The following is an 18,698-nucleotide window of genomic DNA, read 5'->3' as shown; positions in this document are numbered from 1 at the left end:
GAAGGTGCCAGCCTGCATTGGTAAAGGGAATTTCCTCCTCTGGGAGTTCCCAGTGTCAGGGAAATCACAGATCAGGACCTATCCCCTACTATGTTTGTGCTAGGGATACGAAGCAACCACAACAGTCCCCACCCTGGAGGACCTCGCGTTCTAAGGAGAGGCAGCCTGCGCATGGGGCTCAGGGAAAGGCTTTCTGCAGAAGAGGGGAGGGGAACAGAGTCTCGGAGGCCAAAGGCAGGACTCAGGAGATGGATCGGGTGGGTGAGAAGCCACCAAGGCCCGGGATGGCTGGGCCTGTGGGTGTGAGGGAGCTCACTTGGAGAGAGTTGCACATGCCAAAGGGAAGCGTTTATCCTTGTGCCTAGAGGTGACAGCCTTGGGGCTCTAAAGGAGGGGGTGGCCAGGTGCTCCGTGGGTGCTGTTCTCACAGTGGGCAGCCTAGTCCCGGGCCTCTTCCCCTCCTGGGAGAGTGCCCTTAGAGATTGGTCTTTCTCAGGCACGGCTCCCGTGTTCAGCTAGCTCTGTTTGAACTCATGGGCTCTCTTTGGGTCTCAGTGGCCCATGACAGGAGAGATCCCTGAGCCTTGGGGGGGGGGGCTGTTTTGGTTCCTTCTCATTCCCTTCACTTGTATTTTCCTAACCAGGTGTATCAACCAGTGTGTAAAAAAGGCAACAGACTTAGTTGGGAGGCCATCCTCTACCTATCTGCAAATAGATGCAATTTCTTAGATCAGGGCTTCTTAAACTTTTTCCATGCACCACCCCCTCTTCTCCCAAGAAATTCTTATGTAACCGCAGGTATGAAGGTATAGAAAAGAGATATACATGATCATTTTTAAAGAAAGTATTTTATTATTTTCCAGTTAAATGTAGAGATAGTTTTCAACATTTGTTTTCATAAAATTTCTAATTTCAAATTTTTCTCCCTCCCTCCCCTTCCCCAAGACAGCAAGCAGTCTGATATAGCTTACATGTGTATAATCACATTAAACATACTTCTGCATTAGTCACGCTGTGAAAGAAGAATCAGAGCAAAAAGGAAAAACCTCAAAAAAAAACAACAAAAGTAGAAATAGGATGGTTCAATCTGCATCTAGATTCCGTGGTTCTTTTTTTCTGGATTTGGAGAGCATTTTCCATCCTGAGTCCTCTGGAACTATTGGGACCATTGGATATACATTATCATTGCCAAATTTTTTGTGACCCCCACATTCAGTTACATGGCCCCATATGGGATCATAACCCACAGGTTAAGAAGCTTTGTCCTAGACTATGGGGGAACCAGAATCCAATTCTCTTGAATTCCTTGCTTGGAAGCACTGTCATCTGTATTTTTGCTTTTGTTTTCTTAGGGAGCGTCCAGGCTAAGTCTAGTAAAGTCTAGGCACGCTTTTTCAGAATTATGTTTTTATTTTTAATTTTTTTAATTTTAAAATTTTTATTTAAAAAAAAATTTTTTTTTTAGTAAGGCAATTGGGATTAAGTGACTTGCCCAGGGTCACACAGCTAGTAAGTGTTAAGTGTCTGAGACCGGATTTGAACTCAGGTACTCCTGAATCCAGGTCCGGTGCTCTATCCACTGTGCCATCTAGCTGCCCCAGAATTATGTTTTTAAATAACATAAAATAAAATACTTGGGACCACCAAGGAAATCAGTTATATTAAAACAAAGATGGGGGCAGCTAGGTGGCACAGTGGATAGAGCACCGGCCCTGGAGTCAGGAGTACCTGAGTTCAAATCCGGCCTCAGACACTTAACACTTATTAGCTGTGTGACCCTGGGCAAGTCACTTAACCCCAATTGCCTCACTAAAAAAAAAAAACAAACAAAAAAACCCCAAAGATGTAATTTTTTTCCCATCCATATTCAGGGATGCTTTTGGAGTCAATGAACCCTACATTACAAATCCCTTTTCTAGGGGTAGGCTGGAGAATAGTTGAATCTTCTCCACTTTTCCCTGGAATCTTCAGGGCCAAACTGTGGCTCTTGGGTTTGGAGTGCTACAGCTGTGCCTTTTCCCTCCTCCTCTGACTATGACCATGGCCATACTGCCTGCCTTTCCTCTGTCTGCTACTGCCTGCACCCTAGTGGGAACTTCTGGTGGGAACCTAAGCTTGAATTTTGCCTCAGGGGCTCAGGGGCTTTCAAGTTGTGTGAACTAGGGCAGGTCATTTTAATCTTTCTCTCCATATCAGATTTCTTATCTGTAAAATAGGGCTAATAGCACCCCAAGAGGATTGTAGTGAACAGTCAATGAGAAATGAGATAATGTCTATAAAGTGTGTATATGTGTCCCCATAATGTATATAAAGTTAGGTGGTACAGCTGATAGAGTGCTGGGCCTGAAGTCAAGAAAACCTGAGTTTAAATATTGCCTGAGATACTTCCTAGCCGGGTGACCCTGGGCAAGTCACTTCACCCTGTTTGCCTCAGTTTCCTCCTCTGTAAAGTGGCCAACCACTCTGGTATCTCTGCCATGGAGAGTTGGACATGACTGAAACAACTGAACAACAAGGTGTAAAGTGTGATGTAAATTTTAAAGCCCAGTCAGCAAGCATTTAAATGCCTACTATGTGCCCAGCACTATGCTAAATGCTGGAAATACAAAGAAAGAGAAAAACATAATACTTGATCAGTGTGAGCTAGTATTTTTTTTTTTATTATTGTGGAGGACTTCCCACCCATCCCAGCCCGTGTGAGGCCTACCAGGCATTGTGAGAAATGAAATCTTCAGATCATACTCATTAGACTTCTTTTAAGACATGATTTATCATATTCTGCTTTTTAACTAAAGTTATTCGTGTAATGTTCTTTCTCCCTTATTACCAGATTGTAAATCCCTTAAGGTCAAATAGGGACTATTTTTATTCATCCTTGTGTTTCCTCCAGAGTCTTGTAGATAGTAGGTATTTAATCAGTGTTTGCTGTGTGAGGAGTCTCCTTTGTAACCTCTCACTTTAAAATACAGTGTCTATTGCAGTTTCTATGTGAGTTATTGAATTCAGTTCCTCTGTGGCTAACAATTAAAACTTCAAGACCACCTACTATGGCAACATGCCTCAGCTATAAGCTAAGATGAAATAAGAGAGTCCGTGCCCTCAGAGGGGGCATGATCCAGCAGGTGACACGACAAACACAATGGATTTAAATCAAATTATAGCACAGATGGAATTATGGATTGTAAATGGACAAAATGGGATTAACCGTCAGCAACCAATAAAATTTCTGCAGGTGAGATTGAGGGTGTGTGTGTGTGTGTGTGCGCGCGTGCATGCACACACACGTACTTCTGTGGGAAGCATAGAGGCTGGGGGCATACAGAAGTTGCTAAGACAGACTTGGAGAAGGAACACTTACCCCCTTGCCCCACCTGACCATTTGTTCCCACAAAAGGCCTGGTGCACGGGCTGGACTGCTGGTCTGACAGACATCTGCTATGGGGATCGTGCCCCTGGGCCTGCTCACTCGAGTTTGGCCAGGACAATCCACCAGCTTCCCCGCCACCGTCTCTGTCTCTTTCTGACTGTCTCCTGAGAGAGGGCCTCTGCCAGCCCTCTGGACCCTCCCTCTACTCCACCCTGGAAAGGAAAGAATGAGGATTTGGCAGACTTCTTCAAAAGGTTCCCGCCCATTGGGTTACACTATCCTGACTCTTTTCTTCTCCTTGATGCCTATCTAGAGTTGTTTTTATACTGTACAATTGAGACATCAGCTTAAGAACAATAACGAACCTGCTAGGTCAATGCCATCAACCCACGGAGCTGACCAAGCAGAGCCATTCTCCAGAGGAACAGAACTCACAGGTCTTTTTGCTGATACAATGTTATGATTTGTTATATTGTTTGAGGGACAAAGGGTCAGCCCAAGGAAAACCACACAGCTCCTGTGTGCTGCATCCTTGGAAGGAACCAGCCACGCCTGGTTAGGTGTTGGCCCTGAGTCAGACTTCTGAAATGAAGTTTTAGGAGAAGTGCTACTGTCAAGGGACAGATTATAACTTTCTGGACATGACATCATAATGGTCTCATCTCAGTGTAGCTGTTGGTGAAATGCTATCTTGCAGCTGGAGCTGCAGCAAGAATGCATATGCCTGCAGCTCTCTGGAATGCATGGGAATAAACGAACAGCTTTGGGAATCAGTGGCTCTTTTCTCTTTGCCTTTCCCAGTGTTCCCAAGGTTGCACTAGAATCCTCTGGTAATGGGATTGTGATAAAATACATTTAGAGCTAGAAAGAGCTGCAGGGGTCATCTAATCTTATTAATTTTACAGATGAGGAAACTGAGGCTCAGGTGACTCAGGTAGTCAGTACGTGGCCAAGTCCTCCGTCTTTCAGTGCAGCCATCTCTCTCCCCTTTACTTGGGGAGCTTCCTTGAGAAGCAGAGAACCATCATGAATGGCCTGTGAATGCCTGTCCTATCCCTGAAAGGGGAAGCAGCATGGTCGTAGGGTACAAACGACCCAGAATCCACAGTATTTTTAGTTTGCTTCTGTGTTTTCTCTTTACCCTCATTGGAATTGTTTTGTATTGAAAGAATCTCCTTGTTTTCCTAAAAAACAAAGCCACAAAATGCAAACCACAAAAGCCTAGCTGATGCAGTGTCCCTCAGAGGCAAAGTGATTCTGTTCTGGGAAAGTTAGAGAAAACTAGATGATGATGATGAGATTTTAAAATGGGAATGATTTTTATTGTAAGTGGAACAAGCAGCAAATATAAGGAAGATAAAGAATAAAACCTCATTCTGGTCTATTTACATTTTTAAAAGAAAATAATACAAACTTTAACAAAATAACAGCTTATTTGTCTCCTGATATCTTTTCTCTTATTCTCAAGTTTCATTGTTGTTTTTAAACATCATAATCATTCTATATGACACTCTTCTAATTCCGTTTCCTTAGTTTTTATTGATGGTGACTAAATTTCTAGCTGCCATTGAGTCATCTCAAGAAAAAAAATAAAGATTGTCATTCTGATCCTATCTGTTGATCCTCTTTCTCATGCTTTATTCCTTTCTCCAGCTGTTTAATGAAGATGGAAAGGGAAATATTACCAGCTGCCACCTTCCTGCATACTTGGTCAAAGTGTCTGGACTTGGCTATGTTTGTTTCACATTTCAAATTCTAATTTTCTTTGAGTATTTGAATCATTCAGTGAAAAAAGCATTTTTAGTTTAACATTTAAATTCAGAATTCTTTATAAATGTTTTCAGAAAACTTTTCAATCCCTAACCTGGTATCCTGCCAGAAGGAGGAATCACCAATTAGCTTCCACATTTTATAGGTGGGGGAAATTCAATCATAAAACTTTCCCTAAGGTCAGAAAAATGAGTCAGTGATAAAGCTAAGAATTTACTCGCTTCTCATTCAGACCCATTAAATTCTATCTCTATCTGCTGTAATTCTACTCTCCTTTGTCAGCTATTGGATTAAGTTCAAAAAGTAGTCCAGTTATGAGAAAAGTAAAATTCATCCCCATGAGATTAATTTTTCCCTAAGGGCAGGGACTTTGTCTTAGTTCACCTTTGTATCCCTACCACCTTAAACAATTCCTTTGTACATTCAGTTGTTTCAGTTGTGTCTGACCCTTTGTGACTGACTCCATTTGGGGTTTTCTTGGCAGAGATACTGGAGTGGATGGTAAATTGACTACAGTAATCAAGTATGTGATAAATCCAAAGATCCAAGCTTTTGGAACAAAAACTCATTATTTTACAAAAACTTCTGGGAAAACTGGAAAATATTATGGCAGAAATTAGGTATAGACCAACATCTCACACTGTAAACTAAAATAAGGTCAAAATGGGTACATAACTTACACATAAAGGATGATACCATAAACAGATTAAGGGAGCATGGAATCATTTATCTATCAGATTTATGGGCAGAGGAAGAATTTAGGACCAAAGAAGGTATAGAGAGTAAAACAAAATGTAAAATAGATCATTTTGATTATTTAAAATTTAAAAGTTATTGTAGAAACAAAACTAATCAAGATTACAAGGAAATCAGAAAACTGGAAAAGAATTTTTGAAACAAATATCTCTGATAAATGGTCAAAGGATACAAACAGGCGGTTTTCGGACAAATCAAAGCTATCTATAATCATGTGAAAAAATGTTCTAGATCACTATTGATCAGAGAAATGCAAATTAAAGCAACTCTGAGGTATCACCTCACCTATCAGAGTGGCAAATATAACAAAAATGGAAAATATTGGATGTTGGAAGGGATATTGGGAAAGCTGGGATGCTAATCCATCTTTGGTGGAATTGTGAAAGGATCCAATCATTCTGGAGAGAACTATGCCCAAAGGGCTATAGAACTCTGCATATCCTTTGATCCAGCAATACCACTGCTAGGTTTATATCCCAAAGATATCCCCACAAAGAGAAAAAGACTTATTTGTACAAAAATATTGATAGCAACTCTTTTTGTGGTGGCTAAGAATTGGAAAACAAAGGAATGCCCACAAATTGGGAAATGGCTAAACAAGTTGTAGTATATGATAATAATGGAATATTATTATGCTGTAAGAAATGACGAGCAGGATGACTTCAGAAAGGCCTGGAAAGACTTGTATGAACCGATGTATAGTGAAGTGAGCAGAACCAAGAGAATGTTGTGCACAGAGACAGCAATATTGTTTGATGAACTGTGAATGGCAACTATTCTTAACAGTACAGTGATTCAAGACAATCCCAAAGGACTATTGATAAAACATACTATCCACCTCCAAAGGAAGAACTGATATTGATGGAACACAGACTGAAGCATATTTTTCACTTTTTCATTTTTTCTTTTATTCAAGTTTTCTTGTACAAAAAGCCTAATATGATAATGTTTTACATAATTGTACATGTATAACCCATATCTGATTGTTTACTGCCTCAGAGAGGGGAGGGAGAGAAGAAGGGATAAAAATTGGAACTCAAAACTATAAATAAAAATGCATATTACTTTAAATATATATAACTGGAAAATATTTAATAAAATAAATTTAAAATACATATATTTTTAAAAGATACTGGAGTGGTTTGTCATTCTCTCCTCCAGCTCTATTTTACAGATGAGAAACTAAGGCAAACAGGGTTAAGTGACTTTCCCAGGGTCACACAGCTAGGAAGTATGAGGCCAAATTTGAACTCAGGTCTTCTTGACTCCAGGCCCAGTGATCTATGCACTGCAGTGCCACCTAGCAGTCCTCCTCATATTTAGTAGGGACTTAATAAATATGTATAAAATTAAATCTAGCTCTTGCCATATCTACATTTCCTTGAAATGATGAGAACTTATTAGGTTACTTTGAATTCTTCATGAAAAAGGTGTATTGTAAATTCAAGATAAATTTTATTATTACTTGATTATTAAAAGTTCATTAATATAATGTTTTCATAGTTTTCAGACATTAACTTTTTTAAACTGCAGATGCCAAGTTGCATATATAATTCAATCAACTATCTGTACTAATGGAAAGGAGGAAAAAGCACAGATGATGTAAAAAACCAGATAATTAAGTCATTTGCAATTAGTTTTAGACTCTAGGACCTACAGTTTTGTTCTGATGCTCTTGTTTTGATCCTGCCTTCCACCAGTCACCCAGGGTCAAGGCGGGCCTACAAGGACAGGAGGTTTGACTTCGAGGTGATCAATAAAGTGGATAATCCACAAAATGAAGAAAAGAATGGGTGCTGAAGATTACTTATTAAGGCCTTTACTGTCAATGAGTGTGCTCTAAGTATACTCTCTAGGGGCATCCTTACCATTGTTCATATTTCCCAACTTAAAAGCATGAAATTTGGCTAGCTTACTGGTATAATTGGTGATTATTCAGTAACAAATTAATTCAAGTGAATTAGCCTTTCAGCCATCAGCTCTTAAAATTTCTGGCACTGGGACATGACCTTGTAGCCATTAACTGAAAATAGAAATTGATTAAATAAATGGGGCTATAAAGGAAGAATACACGTTGTGGCAATGTGCTGATACAATCATTTTTCAAATCGTGGTAAAAATGTGCATATTATCCCTTGCCATTAGGGCAGACTTTTCATCAGTGTTATAGAGGCCTATCCTGAAACCCTGGCCTTTAGCCAAACTTTTTTTTCTACTTTATCATTTCTTCTCATACAGAAATTCAGTCACTGTTGTCGGGATTCTCTGGGAAGTTGACTTGGCCTTCAGAGGAAGCTCGCTGTTCCCAGGACCTGTCAGGGTTGGCATCTTTCCACATGAGATTTGAGGCAAGTTTCGGTAGTTCTTCTATAAACTCTTTCTTTCTGGTTTTGTGTTTTCTTTTTAAAAAGTACAGCAGTAGGTGTAATGATAATAACCAGTCTTTACCCTTGAGAAGAGATAAAGAAATGGCTCTTTTTTCCCCACTTACCAGTGCCATTTGACACCACTGACCATTCTGTCCTCCCCAATACTCTCTCCTCTCTGGGTCTTCATGACACTAGTTTCTCCTGGTTCTTCTCCTGCCTGTGTAACCACTCCTCATTCTCTTCTTTCAGCCTGTTGTTCGCATCACTCCCTCTAATTGTGAGTGTTCCTCAGGGCTCTGTCCTAGGTCTCCTCCTCCCCCTCCCCCTCCCCCCCAAGGGTCCTCAACCCAAAGTAGGGGAACTTGGTTTTTTTTTTTGTTTGTTTGTTTTTTAAGTGAGACAACTGGGGTTAAGTGACTTGCCCAGGGTCACACAGCTACTGACTCCAGGGCCGGTGCTCTATCCACTGCACCACCTAGCTGCCCCGACTTGTTTTTTTTAAAGATATTTTGTCAACTTTGTTTTAATATAATTGGCTTCCCTTGTAATCTTATGAGTTTTATTTTATGCATTTTAAAACCTTACTTTGAGCAAGGGTCCATTGGTTTCCCCAAATTGCTTGAAGAGCCCTTGACACACAAAAGCCTCAGTTGCTGATCTTTCCTTGGTCTCTCTTGCAGTGGCTTCCAGGGGTGTCACTGTCATGCTTCTGCAGATGATTCTTAGGTTTGGCTGTCCTGCCCACACCTTTCCCTGGAGCTTCAGTCTGGCATCAGCAGATGCCTACTGGACATTTCAGACTGGGAGTCCCTGAAACATCTCAAGCTCAAGTTGTTTAAGACTGGACCCATCTTTCCCCAAAAACCTCTCTTCCAAACTGCCCACCTTCTGTCAAAGGTACCAGCATCTCCATGATTCTCCCATGCGTGCCACCTCAGGGTTGGTCTCTGCTCCTCATTCTCCTTTACCCCGCATAGCCGATCACTTGCCATATCTCGCCATTTCTACCTTCATACCATTTTCCACATTCCCACTCCTAAACACTGGGTACTGTTGTTAACTCTTAGAATTCTATCATGTGAGGGGCAGCTAGGTGGCGCAGTGGATAGAGCTCTGGCCCTGGATTCAGGAGGACCTGAGTTCAAGTCTGGCCTCAGACACTGGACACTGACTGTGTGACCCTGGGCAAGTCACTTAACCCTCATTGCCCCACAAAACAAAAACAAACAAACAAACAAAAAAGAATTCTATTATGTAAGGGGCTGTGAGTATCTATTACTGCTGCTTGTGAGCCTCCACTGGTGTGCTCCCTACACAATGAACTTACTGAATACCTTTTGGCGGTCCTTTAATGTTGAAGCTTCCAGGTCCTGAGCAATCCTGACTGTGGCTCCATGATATTTAAATTGCTTCTTTCTGGCTGCTTGGAGTATTTTCTCCTTCACCTGATAATTCTGGAATTTGGCTACAATATTCCTTGGAGTTTTCCTTTTGGGGTCTCTTTCAGGAGGTGATCGGTGGATTCTTTCAATGATGATTTTATCCTCTGATTCTATGATATCAGGGCAGTTCTCCTTAATAATTTCCTGGAATATGGTGTCTAGATTCTTTTTTTGGTCATGGCTTTCAGGCAGTCCAATGATTCTCAAATTGTCTCTCCTTAATCTGTTTTCCAGATCAGTTGTCTTTCCAATGAGGTATTTCACATTTTCTTCTATTTTTTCATTTTTTTTATTCTGCTTGACTGATTCCTGGTGTCTCATGGATTCCTTATCTTCCAACTGTCCCACTTTAATTTTTAAGGCATTGTTTTCTTCAGTGAGATTATGTGCTTCCTTTTCCAAGCTGCTGATTCTTTTTTCATAGTTTTTTGTTTTGCTTTCATTTCTCTCCCCATTTTTTCTTCTACCTCTCTCAATTGATTTTTAAAATCCTTTTTGAGTTCTTCCAGGAAGGCTTTTTGTTCTTGAGACCAATTCACCTTCCCTCGTGAGGCTTCAGATGTAGGCAATTTGAGGCTATTGTCCTCATCTGAGTTTGTGTTGGCTTCTTCCCTGTTGATACAGAAGCTCTCAATGGAGAGGGCTCTTTTTTGCTTCTTACTCATTATTGCAGCTTATTTATTTATTTTTTAAGTTGAGGTCTGCTCTGGGGGCACCAGGGTCCCTGTTTTGGGCTTCTTGTGCAGGGGTATAGGTGCTGTGTGACCGGGTTTTTACTCTGAGGCCTTTATGGTGTGTGGAGATTCCCCGCCCTGCACTTCCTGTCTGATTGTGCTCGGCCAGCCAGGCGCCAGACCCCGGCGTCTGATCCCGCCGTTCGTGGCCCTCTCGGCCGGTGCAGGTAGGTTTTTCCACTGTCCTTCTTGGCCACCAGATTTTTGAACCAGGTTCCAGGGGCCTCAGTTGTTCGGCTGTGGCCCGCAGCTCCTGCTGACTTGCCCCGACCCCCTTGGCGCTGGGTTGCTGCCCTGCGCTGGGCCTCCCTTTTGCCCGAGTCAGACCGACCTTTTCCTGAAGTCTTCTAAATTATCTCTGGTTGGAAGACTGTGTCTCTCTGTCTCTTTGCAGGTTCTGTAGGTTCAGAATCCGTCCAGAGGCTTGATTTAATGTTTGTTTTGAGGGAACAGAAGGAGAGCTCAGGCAGCTTGCTGCTTCCTCTCTGCCATCTTGGCTCCGCCCCCCTGAATACCTTTTAGAAAAGGCATTTGCCAAGAAACTAAAGCAAAAACAGTTTGATGCAAACACTGTCCTCAAACTGGGAATGTACTCTCCCCTGTCCACAGAAGTTCCCAGGAAAGAGGGCCCAAATTTAAAGTACAACTGAGTAGGGAATACATGTCAAATGTGCATCTCACAGTCTCTTCTTAAGGCAGCCTCCTTCTCCCTTTGAGGAGGTGCCCTGAGTGTCAGTGCCTTGACCGAGATGGCTCTATAGTTGGCACTCCTTTCTTCCATGAAAGATCTCCCTCCCTGAAGTTGTTGCCATCCTTGGATAACTCTCCTTGCATAGCCATCTGTAGAGACTTCCTCAATTGTCAACCACAACTACTACCCTTTGTCACTTGTGTAGACTCTTGACTACTGAGACTCACTTGAAACTCCCTTCTCAAAATACACATTTTCTTAATATCAGGAAAGAATAAACACGATAGCAGCCGAGGTGCCGTATGTACATGGACTCATGGAGGCCGGGTTGGGGAACTGACCCAATCGTCTCTCCCCACCCATCAGCTCAGAGCAGTTCTTCTCACTTGAAGCTGTCAGAAGAGAAACTGGAGAGACGGCCGGCTCAGGCCTTACTTATGTGCAGGCATTTCTGGTGAAGTGAGCCCTGAGTCATTATTTCTTCCGGCTGTTCAGCTGATTAGATTAGTACCAATTGTTTCTGCCACTGACAGCTGAAAACCAGTTCCCCAAAGTTCCCCTGTGGTGGCATAAGAAGCATGCAGTAAGTGTCCTCACATGCTCAAAGGACTGAGGCCAAGCAGAGATCTGTGCACACTTCAAGGAATGGAACCAGATCAAGACTATCTAGGCATGCTTGAAGGACCAGCTCCCATAGGCCAGCCCAGCCCAGCCAGCCAATTAGTTGGGGGGGGGGGTAGAAGAATTAGAGGGATATTGAAGCTGTTTTCAAGTATCCGAGGGGTTGGGACATGGAAGAGGGATTAGCCTTTTTTGCTTTGGCCCCTAAGGACAAAACTGGCAGTGGTGGATGGAAGTTGTGAAGGCGCAGATTAAGACTCTGAGTAAAAACCTCCAGACATGACCACAAAAGGAGAATGGGCTGCCTGGGGAGGTACTAGGAAATTTCCAGGCATGGGGTGTATGACTAGTTGGGAGAAATAGTACAGGAAGGAGTCTTGCTCAAGGGGAGGGGTTGGTAGCTCAGTATAGTGGCAGGGGCATTGGCTCTAGAGTTCAAGGGTCTCATTCCAAAGCTAATTCCTGCTGCTTATTATCTAACTTTTTCTTTTCTTTTCTTTTCTTTTCTTTTCTTTTCTTTTCTTTTCTTTTCTTTTTTAGTGAGGCAATTGGGGTTAAGTGACTTGCCCAGGGTCACACAGCTAGTAAGTATTAAGTGTCTGAGGCCAGATTTGAACTCGGGTCCTCCTGACTCCAGGGCTGGTGCTCTATCCACTGTGCCACCTAGCTGCCCCTAACTTTTTCTTTATAAATTGAAGAGGTTGGACTCGCTAGCTTCAGAAGTCCCTTCAGACTCTGAGATTCTTTGGTCCTGTGAAAAGAATGTGGCATCTCCTCCCCTGCCCTAAGTGAATTTTGAACTAAAGAAAAAAGTGAATAAAGATCTTTGAGCAGCGATAGCTGGTATTTGTTAATAATAATATTTCACAGGCCTGTAATAGTTTAAAGTTTACAAAACCCTTTCCTCACAACAGCCCTGCTAGAGAGTCAGTACAATGGTCATTCCCATTATATAGATGAGAAGGAAAACTCAGAAAGAAATTATCTGCTTGGTGCACCACAGCCCAGGAGTTTATAAGCTACCCTGATTCCAGGTCCGGGACTCTTTCTCCTTCTGTTACTTATCTCAGTAAAGAGGAGGAATGGTCGAGTGCACAGAAGGCTATTCTTGGAACCACAGAGACCCACAGTCACATCCTGTCCCAGACACTATGTGGCCTGAGTAAGTCACTTAGTAAGTAAGTCACTTAACTATAAAATGGAGATGATGATGATAGCACGGTGTTGTGAAAAAGAAAAGAGATCAGACTTTCAAGGTGCTGTGCAGATCTTAAAGTGCTATGCGAACATGAGCTATTTGACTCTGGCCAGTGGTTATCCTTTCAGTGACAGAATTCAGAACAGGCAAAACAGGAGAGGACTTGGGCTGGAGATATTTGGGCATTTTCTCTCTGAATTTAAATGTATTAAACATTGGGAAGTCCTGGTAGCCATTTCTTGCAGAATGATAATAATAAAACTCTTAAGAAGGCATTAGGACAGTGCTGGGGAAACAGGTATTCCTGGTTGTGACATTCCTTTAGGGGAATGTTAACTAATAAAGATGATTGCAGAAGACCATGGCAGGCATTTCTAGGAAAAGAGGACACGTGCCTTTGCCAATCCAGGTAGCTGCAGAGACGTAAATAAAGCAAAGGTTCTGAAAGTATTTGTGTTAGTGGTAGCAGTCACAGGAAGTCATCCACAGTGAAGGTGGAGCCAGCCGATCCTATTGAAGAATGTGCTTAGCCTAGTTCAGAAGAGCCAGAAGCTTGTTTCCATAGATATGTCAATCCATTGGGGCTCACTGGAGATACATCTTTTCTACCTGAAAATGCGGTCTTCTTAATTTTGACTTTTACATCATCTTCAATGAGATGACGGATATCCTTTTAGTTAGCGATAGTATAATAAAACACTCATTAATTCTAGAAATATGCAGTGCTACATTGATTAATAGGTGAAAAATACTCTATTTATTCCCAAAGGGCTATAAAACTGTGTATACCCTTTGATCCAACAATACCACTGCTAGGTCTGTATTCCAAAGACACATAAAAAAGGGGAAAGGACCTATTTGTACAAAAATATTTATAGCAGCTTTTTCGTGGAATTGGAAATTGAGGGGATGCCCATCAATTGGGGAATGGCTAAATAAGCTGTGGTATATGATTTTTTTTTTAAGTGAGGCAATTGGGGTTAAGTGACTTGCCCAGGGTCACACAGCTAGTAAGTGTTAAGTGTCTGAGGCCAGATTTGAACTCAGGTACTCCTGACTCCAGGGCCGGTGCTCTATCCACTGTGCCACCTAGCTGCCCCAGCTGTGGTATATGATTATAATGGAATATAATATAAGAAATGACAAGTAGATGATTTCAGAAAAACCTGGAGAGGCTTACATGAACTGATGCATAGTGAAGTGAACAGAAGCAGGACACTGTACACAGTAACAGCAGTATTGTTTGATGAGAGAATGACTTAGCTATTCTGAGCAATATAATGATCAAAGACCATTCCAAAGGACTAATGAGGGAGCAGACTATCCGCCCCCAGAGAAAGAACTGATATTGACTGAAGACAGACTGAATCAGGCTATTTTGCACCTATTTTTTTTCATTTTTTCTTTTATTTGAGTCTTCTTATACAGAATGACTAATATGGAAATGTCTCACATAATTGCAAATGTCTAACTTGTATCTGTTTGCCTACTATCTCAGGGAGTAGGAAGGGATAGAATTTGGAACTCAAAACTTGAAATAAAACTGTTAAAAATTGGGGGGAAAGGGAAAACTCTCTTTGCATGTAAATTTTTCCTGCAGTTATTTTTGTTGTTCAGTTTTTCAGGCATGTCCGACTCTAAGCATAAGGTAAAGCCTTGTCTTGTCCAAAACATCAAGTTGTGGTGCTATTGGATGGTACTCATCTCCACAGACTTGTGTCCACTCTTCTAATCTAGAGGCTCCTTTGTTTCGATTCTTTCAAGTCAGTAAACACTTCCTAAGCACCTAATATCTACCAGGCACTGGTCGTAGACTCTGGTATCCTTATGCTATTCAGAGAACAGCATGTTTCATCACCATTTCTCTTATATAGATAGTGGTCCCCTGCAGAATAAATATTAAAGAGTGATTTAGTGAGGTTTAACAGGAATTCAAAGCAATGGGGAAAAGCTCTAAGAGAAGGGAGTAGACAGGACTGTTTGACTTGGATTCTCAGGAGATGAGAAAAGTGGTGTTGAACTTTAAAAGAGAACATAATTATAGGGCCGAAAGAGATCTCGAGGACTGACCTTGCTCAGTATTTCTCAAGCGGAGAATCAGGGTGTTTGAAAGGCATCACAGAGGCTGATCTTTGTGTTCTGAAGATAATGTTGCTCTGGTGTTTCCCAATCACAGTTCAGCCTGTCACCTCCCAGCCCTATTTCTTTTCCCATGCCTAATGGAAAAGAGACCATTCACTTGAAGCCCTTCACAGTCTTAGTTTTCTGCAATAGGGGGATGTGGGGAACAAGACAACAAATATTAAATAAGCACTTGTTACCTGCTAGGCACGGTGCTAAGTACTAGGGATACAAGCACAAAACCCGAAATAATCCCTATTTAAACAAATGTGCTGACATTCTAATGAAGGAGACAAGTACATATAAAATATACACAGCATAAACATGAAGAACAAATACATGCATCTATCCAAAGCAGTTAAACACAAGGGGGTTGGGGAAGGAGGGCACCAGCAGTTGGGGAGACCAGGAAAGGCTTCATTCTGAAGATGTTGTCTGAGAAGGACTCTAAAGCATAGGTGAGGAGGGAGTGCATTCCAGGAATGGGGGAATGACCAGTGGAAAGATGTGGAGATGGGCTGTTGTGGGTCTTGAGTGAGGATCAGAGAGAAGGCCAACTTGGCTGGATTGCACACTGTAATTGGGGGAGGTGGCTAAAGTCTTCAAAGATAAATAGAGGGGGCAGCTAGGTGGCACAGTGGATAGAACACTAGCCCTGGATTCAGGAGGACCTGAGTTCAAATTAAGCCTCAGACACTTGACACTTACAAGCTATGTGACCCTGGGCAAGTCACTTAACCCCAATTGCCCCACCAAAAAAAAAAAAAAAGATAAATAAATGACTTTACATTCAAACCTAGAAGCAATCAGAAACCAATAGAATTCATTGATTGGGTGAGTTATTTGGTCAGATTTGTGCTTAAGGAAAATCGCTTTGGTAGCAGTGTGTAGGATGGACTGGAGTGTACAGAGACTTTTTAAAAATTTTAATTAATTAATTTTGTTACATTTTAAGTTCCAAACTGTCTCTCTTCCTCCCCACCCCACACTAGAGAAGACCACCATTTAACACAGGCCTGTGACTATATGTAAAACCATACTATGTGTGCTTCTGTTTATTGGTTCTTTCTCTGGAGATGGACAACATCTTCCTAGTACTCACAATAACTTGGTTGTTCTCAATTATTCTTCTAACAATATTGCTGTTACTGTATACAATATTCTCGGTTCTGCTCACTTCACTTTTCATTATTTCGTGCAAGTTTTTCCAGGTTTTTGTAAAATCTACCAGCTCATCATTTCTTCTTTCTTTTTTGTTGTTGTTGTTGTTGTTGTTGCAGGGCAATGAGGGTTAAATGACTTGCCCAGGGTCACACAGCTAGTAAGTGTCAAGTGTCTGGGGCTGGATTTAAACTCAGGTCCTCCTGAATCCAGGGCCAGTGCTTTATCCACTGTGTCATCTAGCTGCCTCTTTCCTTTTAATCTTTGCTATGTTGGTTTTAATTGTACAGAAAAATTTTAATTTAATGTAATGAGAATTCTCCATTTTACATCTTACAATGTTCTTTATCTCTTGTTTATTCATAAATTCTTCTCCCATTCATTAGTCTGATAGGTAAAGTGTTCCATGTTCTTCTAGTTTTCTTAATATCTCCCTTTAAGTCATATATTCATTTTGACCTTATTTTGGTAAATGGTGCAAGATATTGATCTATACCCAATTTCTACCAATATTCCCAACAATTTTTACCAAATAGTGTATGCTTCTCCCAAGACCTTTAATCCTTTTTTTTTTTTAAGTGAGGCAATTGGGGTTAAGTGACTTGCCCAAGGTCACACAGCTAGTAAGTGTTAAGTGTCTGAGGCCGGATTTGAACTCAGGTACTCCTGACTCCAGGGCTGGTACCCTATCCACTGTGCCACCTAGCAACCCCCCAAGAGCTTTAATCCTTACGTTTGTCGAACACAAGGTTACTGTAATAATTCATAACCGTATATTATATGTTTACTCTGTTACAATAATTCACCTTTCTATTTCCTAGCCAGTAGTAGTTAGTTGTGATAATGTAATCCATATATATATGCCTTATACTATAGTTTAAGATCTGGTACTGCTAACCTTCTTTCCTTTAAATTTTTTTTCATTAATTCCTTCGATATTTGGAAGAACAAATGGTCAAAAATTAATTTTAAATTATTTTTATAGCTCAATAAAGTGATTTTTATTGAATAATTTAATTGGGATGGTATTGGATAAATAAATTAGTATAGGTAGAATTATCATTTTTATATTATTGGCTCTGCCCACCCATGAACAATTAATATCTTTCTAATTATTTAAATCTAACTTTGTACAAAAAGTATTTTTATAATTATGTTCATACAGTTCTTGGGTTTGTCATGGCAGGTGTATACCAGGTATTTTATACAGTCTCCAGTTTTTTAAGTGAGGTATATATTACTATCTTTTCTTGTGGAGCTATGTTGGTGATATATAGAAATATTGATGATTTATGTACGTTTCTTTTTATATCCTGCTACTTTGCTAAAATTATTAATTGTTTCAACTGACTTTTTAGTTGAACTTTTAGGATTTTCCAAGGATATCATCATTTTGTCTGCAAAAAAGAGATGGTTTTATTTCCTCATTTCCCATTATGGTTCCTTCAATTTCTTTTTTCTTCTCTTATTGCTATTGCTAGCATTTCTAATCCAGTATTGAATGATATTGGTGGTAATGGACATCCTTATTTTACTCTTTCTTTTTTGTGGGGAGGGCATTGAGGGTTAAGTGATTTGCCCAGGATCACACAGCTAGTAAGTGTCAAATGTCTGAGGCTGGATTTGAACTCAGGTCCTCCTGAATTTGGGGCCAGTGTTTTATCCACTGTGCCACCTAGCTGCCCCTCCTTATTTCACTCAATCTTATTAAGGCTTCTAAGCTTATCCCCATTAGAAATAATGTGTACTGATGATATCAGGTAAATGCTTCTTATCATTTTAAGGGAAAGAACACTTATCTATGCTTTCAAGTGTTTTTAATAATAATGATGAGTGTTGTATTTTATCAAAAAAATTTTTTAATCTATTGATGTAACCATAGGACTTTAGTTACTTTTATCATCGATATAATCGATTATGTTAAACCATTCCTGAATTTCTGGTATAAAAACTACTTGGTCACCATATATTATCTTTGTGAAAAATTGTTGTTGTCTCCTGGCTACTGTCTTATTTAGAATTTTTGCATCCGTATTCATTAATGAAATTGTTCTGTAATTTTCTTTTTCTGTTTTTGCTTTTCCTGGTTTAGTTATCAGTACCATAATTGATTTAAAGAAGAAATTTGATAGGACTTCTTTGCCTATTATTCCAAATAATTCATTTAATATTGAAATTAGTTATCTTTAAATGTTTGGTTGAATTCACTTGTAAATCCATCTGGTCCTGATGCTTTTTTCTTAAAGAAGCTCATTTATGGTCTAACAGTTTCTTTTTCTAAAATAGGTTTATATAGATATTCTATTTCCTCTTCTGTTAATCTAGGCAGTTTATATTTTTGTAAATATTCTTCTATTTCACTTAAATTGTTAAATTTATTGGCAAATACCTTGGCAAAATAATTCAATAATTATTTTGATTTCACCTTCACTAGTGGTATAGTCAGCCTTTTCATTTTTGATACTAGT

General features: G+C 40.5%; 1 protein-coding gene across 1 annotated transcript in view; it reads left to right on the top strand.

The window, feature by feature from the left end:
• Positions 1–18,698, top strand: part of C6H11orf80 (chromosome 6 C11orf80 homolog) — an 89,388-nt gene that overhangs the window by 16,493 nt on the left and 54,197 nt on the right. Inside the window, exon 3 of the mRNA XM_043970571.1 lies at positions 8,132–8,241. Within this exon, the coding sequence (XP_043826506.1) occupies positions 8,132–8,241 (110 nt within the window). The remainder of the gene's footprint in view (positions 1–8,131; positions 8,242–18,698) is intronic.

Source organism: Dromiciops gliroides, chromosome 6 (genome assembly GCF_019393635.1).
Source record: "Dromiciops gliroides isolate mDroGli1 chromosome 6, mDroGli1.pri, whole genome shotgun sequence".
Taxonomy (NCBI): domain Eukaryota; kingdom Metazoa; phylum Chordata; class Mammalia; order Microbiotheria; family Microbiotheriidae; genus Dromiciops; species Dromiciops gliroides.
Note: the sequence above shows the minus strand (reverse complement) of the source record. Positions and strands in the feature narration are given on the sequence as shown.